General features: G+C 52.2%; 3 protein-coding genes and 1 long non-coding RNA gene across 6 annotated transcripts; 1 reads left to right on the top strand and 3 right to left on the bottom strand.

Annotated features, from left to right (window-relative positions):
- Positions 1-103: 103 nt before the first annotated feature.
- Positions 104-9047, bottom strand: Ccdc183 (coiled-coil domain containing 183). Of its 2 annotated transcripts, none has more exons than XM_048426314.3 (14): positions 8894-9047; positions 8324-8445; positions 7845-7922; positions 7470-7637; positions 6658-6762; positions 4949-5071; positions 3253-3378; positions 3097-3151; positions 2548-2648; positions 1519-1679; positions 1135-1303; positions 942-1052; positions 772-868; positions 104-285 (listed from the first exon to the last, which is right to left on the bottom strand). In XM_048426314.3, the coding sequence occupies exons 1-14, from the start codon at positions 8961-8963 to the stop codon at positions 167-169; spliced, it is 1605 nt and encodes a 534-aa protein (XP_048282271.2). In that variant the 5' UTR covers positions 8964-9047; the 3' UTR covers positions 104-166. The 2 variants fall into 2 exon arrangements, with proteins under 2 accessions (XP_048282271.2, XP_048282272.2); XM_048426315.3 differs by having other exon boundaries at positions 857-868.
- A 3011-nt stretch (positions 9048-12058) lies between these two features.
- On the bottom strand, positions 12059-14359 carry Tmem141 (transmembrane protein 141). The gene is made up of 5 exons (XM_048426210.3): positions 14204-14359; positions 13881-13947; positions 13610-13693; positions 13273-13380; positions 12059-12547 (listed from the first exon to the last, which is right to left on the bottom strand). The coding sequence occupies exons 1-5, from the start codon at positions 14255-14257 to the stop codon at positions 12534-12536; spliced, it is 327 nt and encodes a 108-aa protein (XP_048282167.1). The 5' UTR covers positions 14258-14359; the 3' UTR covers positions 12059-12533.
- Positions 14360-18102: 3743 nt separating this feature from the next.
- On the bottom strand, positions 18103-21714 carry LOC125395004 (ficolin-1-like). 2 transcript variants are annotated; one of them, XM_087899879.1, is made up of 10 exons: positions 21580-21714; positions 21175-21288; positions 21014-21067; positions 20674-20709; positions 20354-20389; positions 19686-19721; positions 19385-19545; positions 18863-18992; positions 18643-18777; positions 18103-18515 (listed from the first exon to the last, which is right to left on the bottom strand). In XM_087899879.1, exons 1-10 carry the CDS (start codon positions 21665-21667, stop codon positions 18265-18267), a joined length of 1041 nt encoding a protein of 346 aa, XP_087756005.1. In that variant the 5' UTR covers positions 21668-21714; the 3' UTR covers positions 18103-18264. The 2 variants fall into 2 exon arrangements, with proteins under 2 accessions (XP_087756005.1, XP_087756006.1); XM_087899880.1 differs by having other exon boundaries at positions 19418-19545.
- Positions 18698-23968, top strand: LOC148118691 (uncharacterized). Its single transcript, XR_015735849.1, has 2 exons — positions 18698-18831; positions 20189-23968. It is a non-coding gene; the product is annotated as an uncharacterized LOC148118691 (long non-coding RNA).
- Positions 23969-24329: the final 361 nt, after the last annotated feature.

Below are 24329 nucleotides of genomic sequence, written 5' to 3'. Positions count from 1 at the left end.
ACCGCTTGCGCAGTGAGCGCCCTAGATCCCGCCCCTTTCGAGCAGCCCCTCCCCTTTTCTCCCCGTCCAAGCCCCGCTTCCCCGCCCTGAAAGTACGGGGCAGTTTCTAATTTCTCTAGAGTAGTTATGGAAAAATGTTTATTTGTGTACTAAAGCCCGGACAGGGCTACTTTTTCTTCTTTTTGGACGCCTTGAGCTTCCCCTCGATCAACCGCTGGCCCTGTTTCTTTATCTCGGCCCGCGAAGGGACATAGCTATGGTCCACGTCGGCAAACTGGAAGGTTTCTGCACAGGCAAAAAAGGAGTGACTGATCTCCTCTTTCCAGAGACCCTCCTCACCCCTCTTTACCCGTTTGCTTTTGCTGCCATAGGCCTTCTGTGTCTGCAGCTCATCTCAGAGATGGACCAATGCCTGAAGACTCTGATCTGACCCCTGCCCTAAGTCACCCAAGGCTAGGTGCCAAGGAACCAGGATTTGCCACGATTACCCATACTAACCGTCCTTCGCCATTCACCCTATCCTGTCTTTGCGACAGGAATCCCACTAATAGTCTGATCTGGGCTCCCTTATGACCCATTCCATGATATGCCCCTTAGTCTCAGAAAAGAAAAAAAAATATCATAAAGGTTAACCTCTGTCACCTCAATTAAATCCTTTAGCACGCAGTCTGCCAGTATGTTCCAGTCAGACCGAGGTGTGCCATCTCTTGCCTTGAGTCAGGCCCTATCTAGTTTGGGCTATGATTCCTCTTCCCCCATCTAGGGCCTCACCTATCATGTCCTCCTCTTGGTCCTCAAAGGTAATCCTGGTATTATGTTTCTCCTTTAGAGTTGATGATTCCAGGGCATCCCTCACCTTTGTGTCGACCTGCAGGGCAGCACCCTTATCAGCTCGGATAGGACATGGGCTTTGTGGGTACCCTTCCATGGCCCAGGGCTACCTCTTCATTTCTGGTCAGCATTTGCACGCGTTCAGCCAGGTATATGAGCTTCCCCTCACAATACTCCAGCTTGCCATACACATCAAGGGTATCAGATATTGTTACTTCTTTCTGTAGGCCAGAGGGGCAGCTTGTTTTTCTAGTATCCCCACATGAGGACCCTATGCAAACAGCTCCCCGCTAGGGCTGGTACCTGGGTGGCTGGCAAGATGATACCGATGAGCCGGATGTAGAGGTTGTCAATACCTGTCTGGATGGCCAGCAGCAGCTGCTGGCTCTTGGTCATGTTGTTGTGGGCCAGCTGGAGCCTTGCTTCTTCCTCTTCTAGCATGTTCTTCATCTTTTTTTCAATCAAATTAAAGCTGGGGAAGAGATAGGCATAGCAGTAAGGGTGGGACAGACAGTACTCAGGGCCCACAGGGGTCCTGAGCCAGGTGTGTCAACTTCAGGGGCTCATAAATTCATCTTCAAGCAGGTGGGTCCTTAGCTTGTCTGCGGATGCCCAGGTTTATTGGTTGTAGGTATGTGCAGCTACTAACTTGTACCTGTGGGGCCACCCAGCAGCCCTGGAACGTACCCAACAGAGCTGGGTGTCTGGTGGAATTTGAGCAGTGCCTCTTCCAGTTCCAGCTTCTTCATCAGGGCTTCCAACTGCATCCGCCGCTCCTCACAATCCTCCATCTGCAGCTCCAGGTTCTCCTCTGTATTCTTCTGAGCCAGGAAGCGGCCCGCTATGTCCTAACCAGTCCAGGGCAGGGAGAAATGGGTGTGGGTCTGAAAGGGAGTAGGGCCTCATAGCCCTGGTTTCTCCTGGGCCCCTCCCAACGGATAGTGCAGCTTTGTGGTACTTGGGGCTCAGTTATGACACTGAATACTTTTGGGTGTTAAGGTTTATGATGGGCTGGGTAGAAGGGTAACATGTACATGCCCTTATACATAGCTCTCATGATAGGCAGAGGGTAACTCCATCTATCATGAAGAGACCATGTATCGCCTTCAGTCAAGATGCTGTGGCTGGGACCTCAAGGCCTGACAATGGTAACTCAGGTAGGTCTATGACAAAAGGAGGCCAGTTCACTGTGGCTGTCAAGTTGGGAAGGGGTTCATATTCTTCGCATTTGAACTTTCAAATTCTAGCAGACTCTGTCCCATACATGGGGCTGGAGAGATGACTCAGAGGCTAAGAGCACTGCCTGCTCTTCCAAAGGCCCTGAGTTCAATTCCCAGCAACCACATGGTGACTCACAACGCCTGTAATAAAATCTGGTGCACTTTTGAGGAAGAGACCTGGTTAGTCGTCTTCATCAACTTAGACCATGAAACCCAATATGGACAAGTTCAACAGAACCGCCATATACGGGCTGCCCGTGCCTGCTTCAGCATTGCCAGGGCACACATTTCATTCATTTCTCTTCCATTTCTGTCGCGTGCCTAGAATATGGTGAGGACATGCCATCCATATGCCTCAGAAAAGCCCAGACTTGTTCAGGCTTGGGAGCATCGCGCTTGGGGGCCTCCAAGAGGAGGTTAGGCTTTGTGAACTTTCTGCAGAGCACCCCAGGCCCTGGCCTAGCTTAGTCACCCTTCAGGGGTCAGGGAGACTTACCCAGAGGTGGGAGCACTGTACAGCGGATTTGACCCTCTCTACCAAAGTGGTCACTTCTGTCTGGTATTCCATATCTGCCATGGAAGTTTCTCTTTTCCTCACTGGGCAGAGCAGAAGAGGAGGACCTAGTCAGCATGCAGGAATGGCTACCTGGTGGCTTTAGACACTCTGGCTTCGGAGAAGACACCCAGGATGTTAGACGCCCTCGTGTGACCTGTACCTGTACCTGCCCTCCTCAGCCTCACCCTTCAGAGTACCTTGGGAAACTCAAGGACAGACAAGGACCAGAAGCAACATGGCATCATGTGGCTTTGGGAAGCAGTTCTGATGTCACTGGGCACCTGAGTTCTAGTTGCTAGAGATGGCATCTCTGCAGCCCACCTTGTGCCACAGGCTCTCAGATTCTTCAGGGACAGTCAGGGAGAGGCAGGGGCTGTCTGTCTTCCTCACCCTAGTGACCATTGGTCTCATGATGACATGGCTGGGCAGTCCCAGTCATTGCTGGCTACTGGAGACCTTGGCTGGACAAGGCAAGGAGCTGAAGCTCACCCTTCATGGTATCCATACTCATCAGATTGGAGGGGAAATCCAAGTCCCTTCGGCCCTGATGGGAGAAAGAACCAGGTGAGAACGAGACATGAAGGGTCCTCCCGGCTCTTCCCCCAAGGAGTGGTGGGCGCCACGGGGGTGTGGCTCAAGATGTACACGGCGGTACTTCTCGCTGGTCTCCTTGGTGTGGATCTTGTCAATAAGCTTCTTTTGCTGGTTCAGCCGGTTTTCCCGTGCCCTTCGCTCCTCGATGAAGGTCGCCTCCCCTTGTCTCATGTTCCTCTGGGGACATAGAGAGTCAGTGGGGATACTGTCTCACCAAGGGTCCCCCCAGGGCTTTAAAGCCAGTGGCCAGATTTTAGTCTTCATATTATTGGACTATGGAAGAAAGCTGGCCATTCTTCTTACTGGCTCCCACTGTCCTCTTGGGTGCCCCTTTGCCTCTGTAGTGCAGACACTCATGGTGAACACATGCCTACTGACTTTTCCCTCTAGCCCAGATGCTTGCTCTCTCTCTCTCTCTCTCTCTCTCTCTCTCTCTCTCTCTCCCATTTCTCCTAGGCCCTTACCTTTCTTTAGTTGCTTCCTGGCCTGTTCCACTTGGAACCCATTAAACTGGATTTAACATATCTAAAAGTAATTCATCCCCTTAATTCTCAACCCTAGTCTCTCTTCCATTCTGCTTTTGAGGCTGAAAACTGCCACCCCCGCTCCCTCCCTCCCTTCTGCTCTCACACCGCTCCTATCACCAAAGTTCACTGTGGTCACCCCTTAGAGATTCCCATGCCCTGTCTGCTTCTGGCCACCCCCACTCTACTGCTGGCCTGGCCACACAGCCAGTAGCTCTGCTCTAGCACCTTCTGGCACCTGCAGTTAATGTGTGCCATTATAAAATACAATCTGTGATGCCTTTTTGTTTGTTTGTTTTCCAAGACAGGGTTTCTTTGTGTAGCCTCTAGCTATCCTGGGACTCATTTGGTAGACCAGGCTATCCTCAAACTCACAGATGGACCCGACTCTGCCTCCCAAGTATTGGGATCAAAGGCCTGTGGCACCACACTCAGCATAAAACACAATCTGATCATGTGTCCTTTTATCTTCTCTGAGGCTGTAAGCCTAAAGACCCTATAGCCTCCAGTGATTCCCGCAGGGAAGTTACGTAGATTTCTGTGCACTAATATGTGGCAACAGCCTTGGCTTTTCTGTCCTTTCTCCTTTTGAGCTCTGATTACCCCTGGACTTTGCTGGTCCTTCAGAGCCCATTCAAGCATACTTCCTTGGAAAGCCGCCCTGGAGACTTCTTAAATCCTTTGCCTCTGTCTGCTATACTGACCTAGATGTAACTACTAGAAGAACTGCCCACTTCAGGAAGATGGGGGCTGCTGGCTTCCCTAGTCCTGTCTCCCTAGAAACAGTACTTTTTTTTTTTTTTTTTTAAAAAGATTTATTTATTATGTATAGTTTATGTCTGCATGTCTGCCTGCGAGCCAGAAGAGGGCACCAGATCTCATTACAGATGGTTGTGAGCCACCATATGGTTGCTGAGAATTGAACTCAGGACCTCTCTGGAAGAGCAGCCAGTGTTCTTAGCCGCTAAGCCATCTCTCCAGCCATGAGACAAGAATCTTGGTAGTGACAAGGTGAATAATGCCCACTTTCCTGGCCACCTCAAGTATAGCCTCTGTGCCCAAACTGGCTTTCTCTGTCCCATGGGTAAGCAGACAGTTGGTAGGGCTAACAATGGATTTCTCCAGTGATGATGGGTAGTGTAGACATAGGATGTCCAGATAGGTCCCAAACAAGACAGGATCAGGTGAGCAGCTACTGATGGTTCCCCAAACCTTGGACTCACCTTGACCTCATCAGTAATCATCATGGCATCTTGGGACATGACTGTCATATCTGACAGCTCCGAGCAGTAGTTGGTTACCAGGTTCTGAAGCTTGTTTAGCTCCATGGGGTAGCCCGCCAGCACCTATCAGGATGGGCAAAGGAAGTGTAGTCATGAAGCCATGGATCCATTTGGTGCCATCATACTCTATTGCTGGCTTTCCTGAGCCTTCTGATTCCCTTCCATCCTTCATTACCAGACTGTGTGAGCCCTGGAGACAGGATAGGGGTTCTGTCTGTGACCTAGCCTCTGGACAAGGCACAGAGCAATCAGGAGAAAGAAGTGTTCTAGTGTGGAACGTCATTGGTGGCCTATGGACGCTCACTACCCAGAACAAGAGGACGTGATAACTCAATGCTGTACCCCAGCAAAGGTACCCTGAAACCCAGGAGGGTTTGCTTGGGGGCATCTCTGGTCTGAAGTGGAACATGGGGACTTGAAAGATGCGCTCAAAGTGAAGTTCACTTCTGACCAGCTAGCCATGTGATCTTGGGATCACATCTAGCCTTTCTAGGGTGATCCTGACTTTTTCGAAAGGTTTCTTCTGTTAAAGTGGATGGAGAAGTAAGGTAGCATATTTAGCACAAGGCTAGGTGCATCGATGGCCAAGGAAGCTTAGCTTTTGATATTTTGCTGTAAAACCTGTACATGCCGAATCTTTGCTGATTTTAGAGAAAATGTGGATATTGGGATTTGTTTCAGGTGTGTTTGTTTTGGAGCGAAAGTCCTACAAAGAATACCCAGGTAAAGGAGTGTGGGGGAGGGCTGGACACAGGAAGGAAAGGGGGGCAGGGCCTCCAGTTGAGCCTTTGGCACTAGGGTCAGGTAAGAGGGACAGACCAGAGCATGATGCTGAGATCTTGGCTCAGGGACTTGACCCCAGCAGGGAAAAGCTTCAGCATTTGCCCACATTCCAACCCTTTCTCCAGCGAGCCACGCCACTCATTTACCTCCCTTTCTAAGGGCTAAAGCATTAGGGATTCCTCCTGGCCACCTTTTCAGGCCTGTCCACCATGCTGCTTTCCATACCCTGCTGCTCCGAAGCCCTTTCTCCCCGATTTCCACTGCAGATGCTCTGCTCTATGGGAGCCATTGTGGGGGTGTGCTCAGTGAGATTCACGGTCATGGTTCCCTGGGATGTACAGGCCAGAATCTGCTTCCTCCTGGCTTCCAATACAGAAAGCAGGGTAGCCAGATCCAAAGAGGGAGATGTGCGTTCAGCATATTTTTGGAGGTGGAAAAGGAATCTGTACTGAGTCATGTTAAGGGACTCCCTGGGAAGGGAGTATCATTCATCTCTGACCCTCAAAGACCCAAACTAAACATACTAACTAAAGTTAGTATGTGAAAGAATTCTGTGGTTTTTGTGGTGTGATGTGTGTGTGTATGTGTGTGATGATTTGCATCTGTTTTTGAGACAGGGACTCGCTGTGTAGCCCAGACTGTCCCGGAATATGTAATCTTCCCGTTTTAGCTTCTTGAGTTCTGAGATCACAGACCTGTGGCACCATGCCCAGGCTTAAGCCCAAATAATAGGCGCACCCCACAATATGTTTGTGTGGAACAACAGAAACGAAGTTCTCTAAAGAAAGCTCCCACACTTTTTCCGAGCCTCTTTGCAGGCTGCCTGGAAGAGCTTGGAGGCGGGGCTCCCTGGGGGCGGGGCTCACCCTCTTAAGGTAGTCCAGCAGGTCTGAGTACAGCATGTGGATGTTCCGGCTGGTGGTGATCTTGAGCGTGGTCTTTTCAATATTGTTCTCCAGCTGGCGGATAATCTGATGGCAGTGGTGGAGCTGGATCACTAAAAAGGCTTGGTGACAAGACCCACCTCCCCACAACCCCAGATCAGGTGTGAAGGGGCAGAACCCTGATCAGGAGGGCACCGGCTGGGGGATGGGAGTGGGGGGCTGGGCTTTCACACAAGGGTGTCGGGGCTCCCTTAGTTCTGCCCCTGGCGCCAGGGTCCTGCAGGTGAAGTTATTATTGTACATCTTATCCACCCAGTCACCATGTATAAAATGGCTTTGATTCCCACTTCATGTTTACAGCTGTGTGATAAAACATTACCTCAAGGCATCGGTTTCCTGCTCCTTGTTAGTAAATTTTCCTGTTTGTACACAGCCATGTAAGGGCGCAAACTAACCAAAAGGTCCTGCCCATCCTCAGATCCCACCCTTCTGATGTAGTCCCACCCTTCTGTTGGAGGCCAATCTCACCTGTTAAAAGTTTTTTTCCTCTCTCTCTTTTACAAAGACCCTCACCAAAGGAGCCGCCCTTCCCGTAGAACCCTGCCTAATTAGCGATCCAGCCCTGATACAGAGGCCCCGTCTGAAGGCGGGACTTCGTCCCCTTTATGGACATCTCCACAACCTCTGGCATAGAACCACCCTTTCGGAATAAAGCTCGCTGAGTCTCGCCTCTCCTTGAAAGCTCCAGGGCAAAGTCGGATGCTCTCCGCTGCCCCCGCCCGGTCCCCTGGCACCTGCAGCAGCTTTAGCTCGTCTTTAGTGGCATCAGGCTGGTTCCGCAGACTCGCCAGTTCCAGCTGCAAGCTCTCCAGCTTCTGTCCTCGTCGCCGAGCCAGATGGATCAGTACGTTGTGTGCATTCACACGGTCGAAGACGTACTTGCGCAGCTTCTCCCGAGCCACCTGGGTCAGGGAGGGCGCCCGCGCGTGGGTGCGAGAGGGAGCGCCGCGGGGACCCAAGAAGGCTGCGAGTCAGGGACACGCGGCTGCCCCACGGGGAGCAGGAGGTGGGAATGCGCTACGCCTTCCCGCCGACCTCATTACATTTACTGTAGGCGGGCCTCGGGGACTGGGACTGAAAGGGGCAAGGGATCCTTTCTGCCTCGTTACCTCCATAGAACTACGGCGGTGTGCCAGCCTCATAGACACGTCCTTCCCGCAGGCCTTGGAGATGGTCCACTGATCATACTGTGGAGCGGCGGTGGCTGAGCCGGGAGCCTGGCCCTTTTGCATTCCCCTGGGCACTGATGTACTCAGATATATCCCCCAGCGCCTCTTACTTGCCGCTAATCCAGCAAGGAGACCGTTGGTCCTGGGACCCCTGAGCAGAGCGCACAGGACCCCTCCAGGGCCATCCCTGCTCCTGTGTGATGGGGTCCGGAAAGGAGGTCAGAGAGCCCCAGGAGTCCCGGGGTACTATGGAGTACCTGCAGGTACTAAGCACTCCTGGTGGGTATTGGGGGAACCAGTCACAAAAGTACCCATCCCTGCAGGCCTTCTGGGCCAGAGAAAGGGGTAGGGCGTGTGCACGTGTTAAGTGAACCGCCACCTCTTATCCCCATACTGCGAAGGGGGTGGGGCTTTTGCACCTTCTTAGCCAAAGCCCACTCCTGGGCCCCTCGACGGAGGTTGCTGCGCAGGAGGCCTAGTGTAGCCTTGTTCTGTGTCGTCTTCTCCTTCACACCCTGGATCTGGAGTGCCCGACATTGTTCTGTAGGTGATGGAGGGAACAAGATTACCAGACGGTAGGCTAAAGGACTGGCTGAGAATTTCAGCAAAGCATCCAGAGAGGCTAGTGGAATGCGGCATTGCCTCTAGGACCCTTTCTTTCCCCTTCCCTGGAAGACACAGGCTTCCCTGCTCAAATGGAAATCTACAAGGCTCTCCAGGGATGGAGGCTGGGCAGTAAAGAGGGTGAGGCAAAGACCAGGGATGGGGAAACCCTTGTCCCTTTCACAGCTCCTGTGCCTAGAGTCAGGCCGATCCCTCCTCCGTCCCTCCAACTTTGGAACAATATTGTGGTAAATGCACAAATCTCCTCGAAGTTCCCCTCACAAGGCAGGCCCTTCTGGAACTTTTGCCCGAGGGGGCCTGGGTGGGTAGTAGGATGACAAGCTGCCTAACAGCAGGCCCGAGTGGCAGTCCCCATTGTGGCTCACCCTGGAGCCGAGTGATGGTCCTTAGCTCCTGTATTTGCGCTTCTACAGCTGCTTCATTGTGAATCCTCATGGTGGGCCCTAAAGGGCCTCCAAGGGTCCCGTGTGCCTCTCAGCCTCCCTGCTCAAAACTGAGCCTAAGTTGAGATTGTCCTTGGAATTTCAGGTCATTGTGATGGAACTAAGGTTCTCAATGCCCAGGGAATCCTGAAATTCCATTCTCAGAATTTCATCCTCAAGGTCACCTCTGGGTGCTTTGCCCTAAGGGAAATGAGTCCTGAGGCTGCCGCTTCAGGGGTTCCATTGGACGGACACCAGAGACCTCTTGGTTGTGAGCAATCTGTGTTAGTACAACACCTCACCCAGCACCCCACCGTCTTGTTCTCTCCCCTGCTCTCGGGGCCACAGAGCGGCTTGACTTTACCTCCTACATCTACCCGCAATGTCAAGACCTCTCTCTCCAACCCATACTCCTAGTTCAAAACCCAGGCACTGGGTGACCTAGCGCCCCACCCCAGCTTCTGCCCAGCACTGTTCCATCTCTTCCAACTTTTCCAGACCTGTGCTGGCCCTGTCTGGTGCCACCCTGCTTGACTCCTGCTTCCCTCAGCCCCCTGGACCTTGGGTCCCCAATTATTGGCAGGGACAAGTCCACACATCGACACCATACCCCTTCCCTTAGAGCAGTGTGCTAGCAGTCAGCGGCAGCCCAGCACACCGTGGGGGCTGTGAGACAGACACTTTCTGCAACCTGGTCTGCATGGGGCTGCATATCTCAGTACCAGTGGAGAGCTTCCTCTTCTTCAGGTGTTTGTCCTTCAGTCTGGGAATATAAGGCCGGGTCACGGTGTTGCAGGGCTGCTGCTTCTGCTGTGTCTCCCCTCGGCTGTAGACGCTTTCTGCGCCTGTGATCTCATGTGGTTGCCTTCTGTGCCAGTCTGCGTCCTAATCTCCTCGTATAAGGATGCCAGAGAGACTGGATTGGTCCCCCACGGCATCAGTTGGCCCTAATCACTTCATTAAAGGGCTCACCTCCAATGGCTGCCTTCAGGGGTCCTGTGGGTTAGGACTTCAGTGTATGGATTTTGGGGGCTATGGGGTCAGAACATGTGTCTAACACAGGACACATCAGTGTTATCTCCCCATGTCCTCTCACATGGATCCTGTACCTTCCAGCCATTTTCCAGTCTAAACTCTGCGGTCACCCCTTGCCTCCCTTCTGGTCTACGCCTCATCCTCAAGAGGACTGGAAGGACCTGATATGGCCATGGCCGCACACTTTACCTCCCTAGTTTTTGGTGGCCCAGCTTGGTGTCCAGCTGAGGCAGAGTCAAATAATAGTCCCTAGGATTGGCTCCTTCTTTTCCCTCAGATACAGAACTCCTGAATTTTAGTGGAGCAAATAAATGGCTGTCCAGAGTAAGGCTGCCTTCCTGGGTTTCCTTCCGGTTGATGTACCATGTGACTTAGTTCTGGCCAGGGGTGTGTATACAGACATGGCAGAACAACTGTCCTCTCCCCCCTCCTTTGATCCTTCTGTTAAATGGGATGATGACGCAGTATCTGGAGCTGGCGGAGCCACCCAGCACAATGAGCTAGACTGAGAAGTGGGAGCCATTACAACAGGAAAGAGACTGAAGGACGCCCGGGCCCCTGACCCCCAGAAGAGCTCTTAAAACACTGCCGGGGGCTGACGACGGCTCGTCCTCCGAAGCTAACGCTCATGCTGGAGTTTATACCCCCACTCCCACTGTTTCCTTCAGGTAGGGCTTTTGAGAGATTGTTAGAATTTAAGTTACCAGGGTAGAGCCACCATGGTCAAACCTTGATGGCTTTATAGGAATAGGAAGCGACACGTTTGCGCTGTTTCTGACTGTGTGATGACCTGTGATGCTTCTGGACTCTGCCACAATGACAGCCACCACTAGATGGTTGTTGGACCTTTGGCCTCCAGAACAATGGGTTAAAACAAGTTTTTGTTTTTGTTTTTTTAGTCGGGCAGGCAGAGGCTGGCAGATCTTTGTGAGTTTGAGGCCAGCCTGGTCTACAAAATGAGTTCCAGGACAGCTAGGACCGTTACACAGAGAAACCCGGTCTGGAAAAACAAAACAAAACAACAAAACAAAACTTTTTTTTTTTTTTAATTATAATCTGCCCAAGTCTGTGGTATGCTGTTGGCAACAGCACAGACATTGATAGACCATGTACCTCGGTTTCTATAAGAAAACTAACTTGGCTCAAGCTTCAACTATGTGAGGCCTGCTGCCACTCTGCCCACTGATTTGTTCCCACAGACGTCCAATTGACAAGCTCAGTAGAGGTGGAGGAGCTGGCCAAGGCCAAGTCTTTGTGCTCCTGGGATATCAAGGTTGGGACAATCTCTGTGTTTTTTTGTTTTGTTTTGTTTTTTAAACGGGGCTGGTTGGTGTGGGTGGTCTCCTTCCTCCCCCAGACATTTCCTTGGGAGCTCTGCTGCTTGTTCCTTCTTGGAGAAGGGGCTTTGCTGATGCCAAGCAGGTGGGCACGACTCATGCCCCTGCCTGGGCTCTGACTACTCCTACCTCTGTTCTGCTCCTCTGGCAGATTTCCAGGAGGATAACTACGAGGCCCAGATGGCTGGAAGGAACATCCAGTTCTTGGATCCTCCAAGATCAGCCGTACAGCCACAAAGGGGCATAATCACATCTTCTTGCCCCCTACATTCTGTTTGTTTCTGTTTTCTGGAGACAGGGTTTCTCTGTAGCTTTAGCTGTCCTGGAACTCGCTCTGTAAACCAGGCTGGCCTCGAACTCACAGAAATCTGCCTGTTTGTTTTTTCTTGAGACAGGGTTTCTCTGTGTAGCCCTGGCTATCCTAGAACTCACTCTGTAGATCAGGCTAGCCTCAAACTCAGAGATCTGCCTGCGTCTGCCTCCCCAGTTCTGGGATTAAAGGCGTGCGCCACCACTGCCCAGGCTTTCTTTTTAATATTACACCTGTATTTCTTTTGTGTGTGCCATGCATGTGGAACGGGAACCCACACACCACAGTAGAGATTAGAGGGCAGCACGTGGCAGTTGTTACTCTTCCCACCACGTGGTTCTTGGGGATTAAACTCAGTCAGCAGGCTTAGCAGCAGGCACTCTACCCACAGAACAACCTCACCAACTCGTTTAATTGCTTCAGAGCTCAGGTAGGAAAAGGACAAACCATTTATTAGTTACAACCCCCCCGCAATTCTCCTTGGACTCAGGGCATAGACGTCAGAAGAGGGACCCCAAAGCACCAGAGAAAATAGAGAAGTCTCTCTCGCTACTTGCAGGCTGCTGCCCCCACAGCTGTGAGCAACAGGATACAACCCTGAGACCCTGACTTCTTGCTGCTCTGGAGGATACATCCCCACCCCACCCCCACCCCTTGTCTTCCAAGCCCTTTTCTGAGCTGAACTCGTGGGTGAGTCCTAGATTTGGGACAGCAATGGTCAACACAGCGTGTCAGGCCGGCCTGCCTAAACACACGTGTGGGGGGACAGGTGATACTCAAGGGCGTGTGTATGTGTGTGTGTTTGGTGAGGTAGGAAGGACCAGCCTGGAGTCAGTGTTGCAATCTGTGTTCCAGGATTCCCCTCTTCAGATCCTCCACACCCTAAGCAGTCAGGGCTCTTCTAGTTGTGATGATCTGTAGGAAGCAAAGGGAGACAGCTGGATTCACGTCTGTGGGTTTTTCTGTTTTTGTTTCATTTTTGATTTTTTGAGACAGGGTTTCTCTGTGTAACAGTCCGTAACAGTCCTAGCTGTCCTGGAACTCACTCTGTAGACCAGGCTGGCCTCGAACTCACAGAGATCCACCTGCCTCTGCCTCCCAAGTGCTGGGATTAAAAGCGTGCGCCACCACCGCCCGGCCTATGTCTGATTTTTGAGGGGTCCTGATCCTGTTCTAGCATGACAAAAACAGAGCTCCTGTCAGACGTGGCTAAACAGACTTATAATCTCAAGCCTAGGAGGTGGAAGCAGGAATTCAAAGCCAGCCTGGGCTATGAACCCTTTCTTAGAAGAGCAAAAACAAAAAACCACCCGAGTTCTGTAACAAGGACAGGCAGGCCTGAGGCCCACCAACTTGGTATCAGATTCAGAGTCTCAGTCATAGATACTCTTCTGAGTTGTTGGTATAACTGCTGTGCCCTGTCCCACACCTTACAAGGCCCTTCCCTGTCTCAGGGTCACCCTAGTTTCCTGGCTCCTCCTCCAGGGAAGGCACTGCTCGGTCTTTGTTGTTCTTTCTTCTAGCCTCAGCCCCTTAAGGGGGAAGCAAGATTGGCTGGAAGGAAGGGGACCAGTCTATCTCTTGAGTCCCGTGTGCTTGTCTTCCGGGAACGTCTTGCTGCCCCTTTGGGACCCTCTCACCTGTATTCATGTCTTTGGGGAGTTGACCTGTCTCCAGGAAGAGCCAGAGATCTCTGCATTTCTGAGACTCCGTTCTGGTCACTTTGTAGCTGGCCACAGATCCTACAACTGGAGAGCGGGAAGCAGGAGGGTGGTGAGTTGGGGGACCTTAGCCCCTGCACTTTTTACAAGGGAACCTGGCACAAGCTACTTCTGGGCAGACAGGGTGGGTAGGGCTCCAGCCAAAACTGGAGCTGGATCACAGTTGGGTCTTAATCGGAAACACACTAACATTGAAGAGTCCCTGGCAATGGATGCATTTCAGGGCCTAGGATGGTACCCACTATGGAGTACTCACTAGCAGACACCAGCAAGCTCCACTGCACAGGGTATGCAAACTTCCGCTTAATGAACAGCTGCAGGCCGAAAGTCACACCAGTGCCTGCCAAGAGCCAAGGAACCATTGGTCAGCCTGCAAGGTGATGGTCTTAGTGCCTACCTCACCTGCAGTGCAAGCAAGATGACGTGGCGCCACCTTCTGGACAGACAGGGCGGGACAGTAGGTTACAGTTTTTTTCCCTTTAAGGTGTGTTTCTCTTTGTGTTCCAAGATCCCTGGAACCAGCCTACCTGTGACAAAGGTGAAAACGCCCTTCATGAAGGCGGTCGACTGGCACGCGGCATATTCCTCGAGTCCCTGGGATGGAGGTGGTGGTGTTTATGGCTCAGTTCCCTTTCCTCCCCTCCTGCTCCTTCTTTGGGCATGACCTGGTTTGGAGAGGGACACTGGGGACCGGAGATACGCCACCCTCCCCTAAACTCCTTCAGCGTCTCTATCCCTAAGGCAGGAGGGTCCCCGCTCCGCCACTCCATGAAGAAGCTCCCCCTGCCTGTAGTCGGCTTCAGGTCAGCTTCTGAGAACTAGATCCGGCACCCCAGGCCAGCCTTCTCACCGGGTGCTTGGCGGCCACTGCGTCATCCACTCGGGACAGGCCCAAATTCACCATGGTTGGTCAGGTTCCGCCAGAGAGGACAGTCAGACTGGGGGCGGGGTGGAGCCTAAGACTCGGGCCTGCGCAGAACGTAGCAGAGAAGGTTAGGTCCCCGAATTCCCGGTCTAAGGGGAGGAACCAAATGAGTTTACGTGGGCGGAACGGGGAGGGACTAGGTCGCGCCTGGGCTGGTACTGGTCTTGGAGTTGAGCTTGGGGTTTTGTGACCCTGAAAGCAGTCCTGGTTTTTGTCACTCCTTCAAGAGCTCAGTGGTAGTTTTAATTACATGAGCCGAGGCTTTGCTTTAAGGCTACAATTAAGGGTTAAAGTAACAATGGAGTAGAGACTTTTGGAATTCCAGAAATCCAGTTGAGCCCATTTTTGGCGCCTGTTCTGTGTCAGGGTCTGGAGTCCTACGGAGGTGTCCATAGACCTAGGCTGGTTGCCCACAGGTCAGAAGGTACTGGCTGGACAAGGAGAGGTCAGGACATCCAGGAGGCTCCCAGAGAGGAGCTGGTGGGCTGAGCCTCCTGGAAAGTAGAGCCAGCAGTAGAGGGCGGTCGGAAGGGACGGGAGAAAGAACTTTGGGAACACTGACCTTGCCAACCAAGGACTAGGGGCAGAGCTCAGGACAGAGAGGGGCAGTAAGTACATTTCAGGGGAGGCAGCGGGTTGTGTGACTTACCGTGGAGTGTCCCCGCAGATCCCTCACCCCGGATTAGAAGCCCAGTCGGTGGCAGAGCCTGATTCTCTGTGGCAGGACTCAGCGGTATGGTGTAGTGGCATTTCATTTGTATTTTAATAAATAAAGCCTGCTGAAGATCAGAGAGTAAAACAGCCCCGCTGGCCAGCCTTACAGACCAGGCAGTGGTAGCACACACCTTTAATCCCAGTAGCCACACTAGTTTGCCATAGAAGCCAGGCGGTGCATGCCTTTAATCCCAGAAATAGAGCGGATTATACAATGAGAGAGACAGCTCTCAGACACAGTCTCATTCTGAAATTTCTGGAGGCAGGATGGCCATTTTGGACTGAGGTTAAGGTAAGAGCCAGTGGCCAGCTAATTTGCTTTCCAGATCTTCAGATTGAACCTCAGTTCCTCTGAGTTTTTATTAATCGTGCATCAGTATGGGTTGGGCTCAGAGACTGTGGACAGCAGGTTTGGGTGGGGTTGGGATTTGCCAGGTGTTTATGCCTGGGTGAAAAGTGTGTTGAGGATCTGGCTGTGGTGTGTACCCAAGTCATCCTAGCGTGGAGGAGGTGAAGGCAGGATGATTGTGAGTTCGAGGTCAGCCTGGGCTAAACTTGTGGGTCTGTTTCAGGGAGACAGGAGGGGAGGGGGGCTGGATTCACGTCTTTGTGGTTGCATGGCATGCACTTTAAAGACTCAGCTCTGTGTGTCTGTGTGTGGGTGTGCGTGCACGTATGTAGGTGATATGTCTCTGTGTGGATGTGCATGCATGTATGTAGGTAATATGTCTCTCTGTGTGTATGTGCATGTATGTAGGTGCCTGCATAGGTCAGAAGAGAGCATTGGATCCCCTGAATCCAAGTTACAAGCATCTAGGAGAGGTCTGAGATGGGTGCTGGGAATTGAATTCCAGTCCTCTATAAGAGTAGTAAATGCTCTTAGCTACTGAGCCATCTCTTCAGCAACCCCCCCTTTCTTTCTCCTCATCTCTTTCTCCTCCTCTTCTGGTTTTTGTTTTTGCTTTTTTCCCCCCAAGACAAGGGTCTCTGTGTAGCCCTGGCTGTTCTGGAACTTGCTCTTGTAGATCAGACTGGTCTCAAACGAGATCTCCCTGCCTCTGCCTCCCAAATGCTGGGATTAAAGGTGTGTGCCACCACCGTCCAGCAAAAGATTGATAATCGGGTGCTAGAGAGAAGACTCAGCAGTCAAGCGCACTGGCTGTTCCTGCAGAGAACCTGGATTCCATTCCCAGCACTTCCATGGCAGCTCTCAACCATCTGTGATTTCAGTTCATGGGAATTCAGTGTCCTCATGGCTTCCATAGGTACCAGGCACACATGTGTTACACAGACATATATACAGGCAAAACATGCATATACATAAAATGGAAAGTTTTTTTAAAAAAATTGATTATTGGTTACTAATTAAAGTAATATTTTGTATGGAGTCTGGAGAAATGCAGATGCTCCTAAGAATAAAAATGCACCCCAAGTCCCACCAACTGGCGTTAGCTAGTACCTAACAATGAAGGAGAATGAAGACTGGAGAACCTCTTCCCTTCAGCACTCCTGGGGGCCCTTGCATATCCAGAAGTAGGCCCCTGAGTGGGGTTCCCTCTGTCTTCACATCCCCACCCCCAGCCTCTCACTCAGACCTCTGTCGCCTCCCTCCTCCCATCAGGTTCCGCACCTGTCCCTTGCTCCTGCTCCTCTTTGGAGGACAATGATTGGGTTTGTATTCCCGGCTGAGGGACAAGATGCAGCTTCCCTATCATGGTAACGATGGCTATCCCTGGTGTCCCCAGATCTGCCCCAACACAGTCACTTTAGGTTGTTGTTATGACTTTGTGTGTCTGTTTGGATGAAAGTACCGTTTGCATCCCCCTGATACTGGCACCCATCCTGCCCCTTCTCTACAGCTTGAATGTTTTGGTGCTCTTCTTTCTAGGGCACAGGCCAGTAGGTCTCACTTAAGCTTCTACCCCTGCCTCCTGTACTTGCTCCCCACTTTTCTCTGCTGAATGAGCTTCAAGATCCTGAAGCCTTGGCAAGGCCAGTATGTGATCATCAATGGTCAGGGAGTTCCTAACCTGATCGGCTACATGTAGCATTTTTCCCCATGGTGGGTCCTGGCTTTGTACTCCTGGGGCAGACCTGGTCCTGGTCATAGAACTGTAACCTCTTGCTCCATTGCTATGGGGCTGCACTGTAGGCCACACCCTCTGAATCTTCCGAGAGAAGATTCAGACTTGCCTCAATCTGACTTGCCTCTTGAGAATGAACCAGGGATGGCTCTCAGCACTACTCAGTCCTTTGGGCCTCAGTTTGCTCTTAGCATAAACGTCTGCCCAGTGGCCTCTGGGCTCCTTCTGGCTGAGTCTCAGACATCTAAAGCTTCCTTGTGCCCACCATCAGGGCTCTGTTCACCCAGCTGTCTTCCCAGAAGTCCTGAGGTCACCATCCCCCGTCTATCTGCCTTTTTGTGTTGTGATCTGGCTGCACCCAGATGTCTTGGCCGCCCTCACTCCCCCTGATGGACAGTTGAACTTCTTTGTACCCTGTATTTGACAAGGATGTTTGTGTTCTTTCTGGTGTGTGGTGTTTTGCAGAAGTTTCTTCCTACGCGATGCCCTGACCTTGACCTCAGGTTCTGGCTGCTCAGCGTGGCTAGGGCTGCCTAAAGATATAAAAGGCTTAAGTTTGGGGAAAATAAAGGCTGTTCTTCCTCCTGCATCGAAGCCTCCGTGTCTCAGTCCTGTATCCCCCCCCCCCACCCCGTCTCGGCATCCAAGCCACACTGGCATGGCATTCTTGTTTTGGGGCTATACTCAGCATTGGTCACTTTGATCTATGTCCCCTGTAACTAGAGTGGCCATGGAGTTGCTATGGTGACAGAGACTGTGGAAAGGACTCCCAAGCCCCATGAGACCCTTGCTGCACCTCTCAGCTTAGTGCTGCAGCAGTGTCAGAGTTGGCTCCCTTTGCCCTGTCCACTCATTAACGGGTTCGTTTCTGAAAGTGGGTCTCGGAAGGCTGCGCTGACCACCTCCCCAGTGCTGTCGTCTCGGTGACTCTCTGGGTCTCAGTCTCAAGGTGGCCATGGACGTTTGGGGGTCTCCCTTGCCCGCTCCTCTTAACCACTGCAGACCCTCCCAGACTTCAAGCTGTCATTTCGGCTTCTTTGACTTTTATTTGTGCTCACTGGTCACATGCTGGACACTGTCCAGAGGGGAGTGTAGAGAGCACACAACAGACACCATCTTCTCATGATCCCTTGCTTCAGGGTCCACACCTGGCCTGGACATAGCTATAGGGCCGGAAGCAGGAGTGCCTTAGGATGCCCGGATCTTCATCTCAGCGACCTTGTAGGAGTAGTAGTAGCCTTGGCCTGTCATCCAGTTGATGCCATCCGCGTAGCTCGCGTGGGAGCCGTGCAAGTAACGGCCATTGAGGTTGGAGTTGTGGCAGTTATTGTACCACCAGGCCCCATGGTACAAAGTTGCACAATTCAGGCTGCTTGCATCATCGTTATCCTGGTCATGGGTTGTGAATGGCATGCTGCTGTGGCTTGTCAGGGAGTCTCCTGGAAAGATTCACACCCATTCGCCCTCAGGGTCAAGGCAGAGCCCATCCCAGATGGGCAGGGGCAGCTTACAGGTCCCCTTCCATGCCCCCCATCACAACAGCCTCAAGTTTTCTGCGTGATTTACCTGCAGTGCCCCCAAGAAACTGCCCTAGTGTCAGCTTGTATTTCTCCTGTTCTCCAGACACCCGGAAGGAGCTATACTTGGCATAGGAAGTTTGACCTTGGAAATCTCGGAAGTCGACCCGGAGGTCTTGGCTCCCTATGACGTGGGCAGAAGGAAGAAGAAGACTGAGCCAAGGCAGAGCCTGGGAAGGCAAGTGCGGGCTGAGGGGCTGCTTCCTCACCATTGGCTGTGAGCAGGTGCAAGTAGTCATTGCCCAACCAGAACTCCGTGCCCAGGTTGCCGAAGCCTCTTTTGTAGGAGTCCCAGTCTCGGAAGAAGTCGACGGAGCCGTCCACTCGTCGTTGAAAAACCTGTGGGGTGGGCGGGGTAGCCTGTGGGTGTGGGGCTCTGAGGAGTAGGGACGAGGGATACATCTGGGCCACCCCTTTTCCTGTGCCCTCTTCAGGAAGCGGATGAGGACAAGTTTTCAGAAAGCAGGTGGTACAGGTGAACAAAAATGTGATTGGCGGACTCCAGTGGCCCAGTGCAAAAGGCGGGGTTGTCAGATGTTTTGATGCATCTGTCATGCCTGGGGTCCTATTGCCCATTTAACTCACTCCACAGAATTCTAGATTCTGGTCCATCAGTGCTTGGGGTCTCCTTTGTAATGCACTACTTTTTTTTTATTTTTTATTTTTGTGGTTACTTTGCCATCTCTGGCTTCTGCCTTTGGCTCTCCTGAGCGTGGCTGCTGTGTGCTAACCTCGTATGCTCCACCTTGAGCCTTCTTACTCACAGTCCAGCCCCCACCATCCACATCCATGTCACAGAGCACGGTCAGTGGCCGGCAGTCAGGAAGATAGATGGTGTACCAGCCAGTCAGGAAGGTCCCCCGTGCCAGCATGTCTTTGCAGCTCCGGGGCCCTGTACCATGGGGAAGCAGGCAGCATTGACCTGTACCTGGGGTGTGCTCCGGGGTCAAGCAAAAGGATCCAGTAATGTGGGTTCCTGCACTGTATTCTTGCTGGCAGGAGGTGGGAGGGGCCCGCTGGGAGGTCACTTACCTCTCTGGCACAGGGCGTCTCCTAGCCCCTTCTCACCTGGGCAGGAGACATGAATGTCATTCTCTTCCTTGGTCCCTTTCCAGCACAGACATATCCCCCAGTGCCCATATTCTACTTGGCATAACTGGTGCTGGACCCCTCTTGCTGAAGAGCCCCGCACACCTTTCCTGACTGGCCTCTGCTGGCCACAGGCTTCTTTATGTGTTTGGCTGCCCTCTGTGATTATGTCTAGAGTTGGGGTAGGGCGGAGGGCTGGCTGGGAGGCTGGCTGTGCCTAGTGATGCTTCAGGCTGCATCAACCCCTGATGTTGGGTGCTGAGTCCTTCCTCCTGTGTCCTTGGGCCTCCATGCCTTTCCGCTGCTCCTTTGGTATCCTTCAGGATTCCTTGGTCCCCGGCCAGGGCTTGCTCTCCTTTACTCACAACCACAGGGTAACAATGCTGGAAATTTTTATTTATTTATTTATTATGTGTGCAATATTCTGTCTGTGTCTATGTCTGCAGGCCAGAAGAGGGCAACAGACCTCATTACAGATGGTTGTGAGCCACCATGTGGTTGCCGGGAATTGAACTCAGGACCTTTGGAAGAGCAGGCAATGCTCTTAACCACTGAGCCATCTCTCCAGCCCCCAATGCTGGAAATTTTAAGAGACTTCAGGATGTACTCACCCAGCAATAGTGCCGCTCCGGTGTCGCCTTTCTGCCCTGGAGGAATACAGCATAGCAGCCTGGTCCCAGAGCTGGAATCCTGCCAGATCCTCTGTCCTGCACCGCCCCCAGCATCCAGCCCCTCCTCGGGCCTGTGAGGCCCAACATTCCAGTATGCAGAATGAGCCAGGGAGACTTTGGGGAGTCCTGGAATGCTGCCACTGGAGCATCCTCCCCTCTTCAAGGCCTCCCTTAAACCAACAAGACCCTAACCCCAGATTACTTCATGTAGAACTGCCCTTCTTGGTCCCTTCCTGAGAAACTTTGGTTAGCAGGCTTACCTTTGACTCCCGGGGCCCCTGTGGATCCTGGCTCTCCTGTAGACAGAAGGGGCGTTCTTACAGTGTTGGCCTCCACAAGGGAAGAGGCTCCTCTTCATTGTAGTGTGTGTGTGTGTGTGTGTGTGTGTGTGTGTGTGTGTGTGTACATCTAGGTGTCCATGTGAGCAGAGCTTGTAGGTGGGAGACTTGAATACCCAGCTTGTTAGGAAGAGGATAGACATCCTGCAGCTGGGTAGGGCATAGGGGAGGAGGGGGGTGTGGGGCCAAGATGCTACTGATACTGTTCCCAAGTCCTGTCGGGATCTTGGGCATATCGACCCACAGGAGAGTTCCTTCTTACCTTTGCTGCCAGCGGGCCCCATCTTCCCTGGACTGCCTTGGAAGCCTCTCTCTCCTGGAAACACAAGGACTAAGCTGGATCCCATGCTCTAGGTGGGACTGGAGAAGGATTGGCCAGGGCGGAGATGATAGGGGACTCTCCCTCTCCAGGTCTCTACCTACCTTTCTCAGCAGGGCTGCCACGATCCCCTTTGGGCCCCGGTGGGCCAGGAAAACCAGGGCAACCTCGGATGATAGCCATCTTGTCCTGGGCCCCCAGACCTACAATGCTGACCTCTGCACAGAATAAAAGATAAAAGAAGGGTCGCGGCCGAGCGGTGATGGTGCACGCCTTTAATCCCAGCACTCGGGAGGCAGAGGCAGGCGGATTTCTGTGAGGGTCGCTTTAGTGCAGCATTGAAGAGTCACCGCTTTCTGTACCCACCGTACCCCCCAGGAGGCTGAGTGACAGCCTGCCCCTGGATGTGTTCCCAAGATGCCCTTCTAATACATCCCATTTCCTGCTGCCACACATGCAGGCATATACAAGTATGGGTGTCCCCACATGGCAGAGCAGACGCCTCTCACCTGGACAGGCACCTTCCCCCTGGCCCAGGGCTCGGGAAGGGCCAAGACAGAGTAGTGTCCAGAGAGTCCACAGGGTAGGCCACCCCATTTCTCTGGGTCCAGTAGGCGCTCCTTGGCTCCCTGACTCCAGAGCTGAGACACCAGTGAATGACGGACGAGGTGAAGGCCTTCCCTGCCTGGGTTTCTCGGAGCTCAGCTTTTTTCCTGACAGGGAGCCCAACTTAAAGGCAGGCACACTTCCTGTGTGTCGCCAGATGACCAGCTCCACACCCAGGGGTACCCTGTAGCGCATGAGTGTGTTACTCATAAACTCAGCTTTCCAGGAATCACATGCAGATGGTGCTGTGCTCAGCACATTTGCCTGGCCAGCACTGGGGATTTGTGGGTGTGAGGACACCGCCACTGCCTCCTTCTCGTCCTTCTCCACCTCCCTCTTCTGTTTTTCATCATTAGTGAAGACAATAGTCCTTAACAAACTTGGAGACAATTGGTGAGAAGATTCCTGAAAAAAACTAGCTCTGAAAGACAAGGTCGGACAACAGGCTCCTTGGAAGCTCGAGAGGCAACTTGATGGTGTGGCTGCTGCTGAGCCCCCTAAGAGCCGCACGCTGCACAGAGCGCTCCTCAGCCTCCCATTCATGTGCACAGCAGACAGAAGTAGACTTGCTGAGACAGGGTGTGAGGCACTAGCTGGCAACTGGGCCTGGAGGGAGCTGGGCTTGGCCCCTCCAGGCCAGCAGAACCCTAATTCTGACTGCCCTGTGCACCTTAATGCCGATCTACTGCCAAGTCTGGCATTGGCCTGGCTAGGGCTGGGTATAGCAAACCAGAGTCGTTGCAGCCAGTGAGCAGGGTGCCCACAGGGACCTGGGTGGCTGGAGTGGCCAGGAGCTGGGGACTGAAGGAGACAGCTCTGGTGCAGAGTACTCTCTGGGGCTGCTCTGGTTGTTCTGACCTCCAGTTGGCCTTTCTTCTCTTGGTCTCTGTGCAGATGCATGTCCAGAGGTCTCTAGGAAGCCCTGTGTTAACATCTGGCGACTCGGGGCTCCTCTGTTTCTGTCTCTGTCTCTGTGTCCCAGCCACCAGAGGAATCTGTTTGCTATTACTACCTAGGGAGGAGCCTGAAGGTTAGTGAGAGCACTGGTCTCCACAGCCATTTGTTTGTCACCCGGTTAGAACCAGTCAGGCTGAGTCTTGGCCTCTCATGGTCTTTCACATACCTCTCTAGCTGTGTGATGTCCAGTGTCCAGATGCCTCTGCCTGTCTGTATCTTGCTTCTGTATCCACTAAAGAAAGCAACAAAAACTGCTGGCCCTGGACTCACCGCTTGTCCGTGCATTTTCCCTGCCCATCATCTGTGGACTAACTCAGAGTCCTGGGCAGAGTTCCCATGTCCAACACTGAAGAGCTCTGGTAGGCCCCAGCATGACAAACATGGCTCGGAGAGGCCTTGCCCTTCCTTTGTTTCCTCTGTCTTGCTAAACTGTTAGATTATATTCCTAAAGCTAGCCGCCAAGGTCTGGTCCCTAATATGGCCTAATATGCCTTTTCCTGAGACTGACCACCAAGGTCCAGCTGTCAAAGTATTAAAGTCCGTAATCAAAAGCCCCCTTTTGGCTCCATTAACTAACATACCCAATCAAGCCAGCTCATTCTAATGCTGGATTCCCCATTTCACTTTATAAACAGCCATTTGCATATGGGCCACTTCTGTCTCCTCTATCCAGAAGCAGTGCTTTGTTCCTCTGGGGCAAACACCCCTTTCCCCCTCTCCCTTGCCTTTTCCCCCTTCTCCCAGGTCCTCTATCTCTGGTCTTTGTCTCTTATTTCCTGTCCTTTGTCCCTCTGGGGCAAATAAATCTCTTTTGTGCTAAGAACTTGATCTTGGGGTGCCTTGCACCAACTTCAAGTTCCTTTCAAACACCGTTACTTTATAAAAGAAGTTGTTTTCTCAAGAGCAAGACATACCCATGTGGATGAGTTAGAAGATACATCAAAGCACAGAAGCTATTTTGTATTACAGAGAAAGGTGGAGGCTCCGAGGCTCCTTTTTGCCTAGGGAGCCCTTTCTTCTTTCCCTGAGTGGTCCGTGTGCAGCTTCCTGGGTCTCCCTGCCTGCAGGACAGATTAGGCCAGCTATGCTCTGTCTCATTCCTTCCCACCCTTCTTTCAGGCCACTGACTTCCCTCTTCTCTGTCCTCCCTGGCGCCAATTCTTGCTAAATGTGTTCTTTCCTGTCTCCAGCTTGACCCCTGAGCATCATCAGAACTGGAAACTTTGTAGCATAGCAGTAGCTTCCCCTGGGTCCCCACCTCCAGCAAGCTGAGGCTCTGGTTTGGCACAGTCCAGCCCCTGGATATTTTAAAAATAAAAGTTAACATGGAAAACATTTCCCAGAGTTACCTCTTTTTAGCCAACTTCACACCTCAATCAATTTTTTTTTTAGATTTTATTTCTGTTTAAAAGTTATTTTATGCATATGGATGTTTTGCCTGCATGTTGTATCTGTATACCACTGCATGTCTGGTGTCCAGAAGAGGATGTTAGATCCCTTAGAACTGGAGTTATTGATGGTTGTTGTAATGTTTCTGCGAGAGAGGGACCCTGGAGGGAGACAAATAATGCCATGCAGACGAAACTTAAGTGGAGAGTTTATTGAAAGAAGGGGGAAGGGAAGGGAAGAGACCGGCTGCCTCTGGGGATAGGAGTGGTGGAAGAGGAGAGAGAGAGAGAGAGAGAGAGAGAGAGAG

Source organism: Myodes glareolus, chromosome 21 (assembly GCF_982192425.1).
Source record: "Myodes glareolus chromosome 21, mMyoGla1.1, whole genome shotgun sequence".
Taxonomy (NCBI): Eukaryota; Metazoa; Chordata; class Mammalia; order Rodentia; family Cricetidae; genus Myodes; species Myodes glareolus.
The sequence above is the reverse complement of the archived record's forward strand: the minus strand, read 5'-3'. Positions and strand labels throughout refer to the sequence as shown.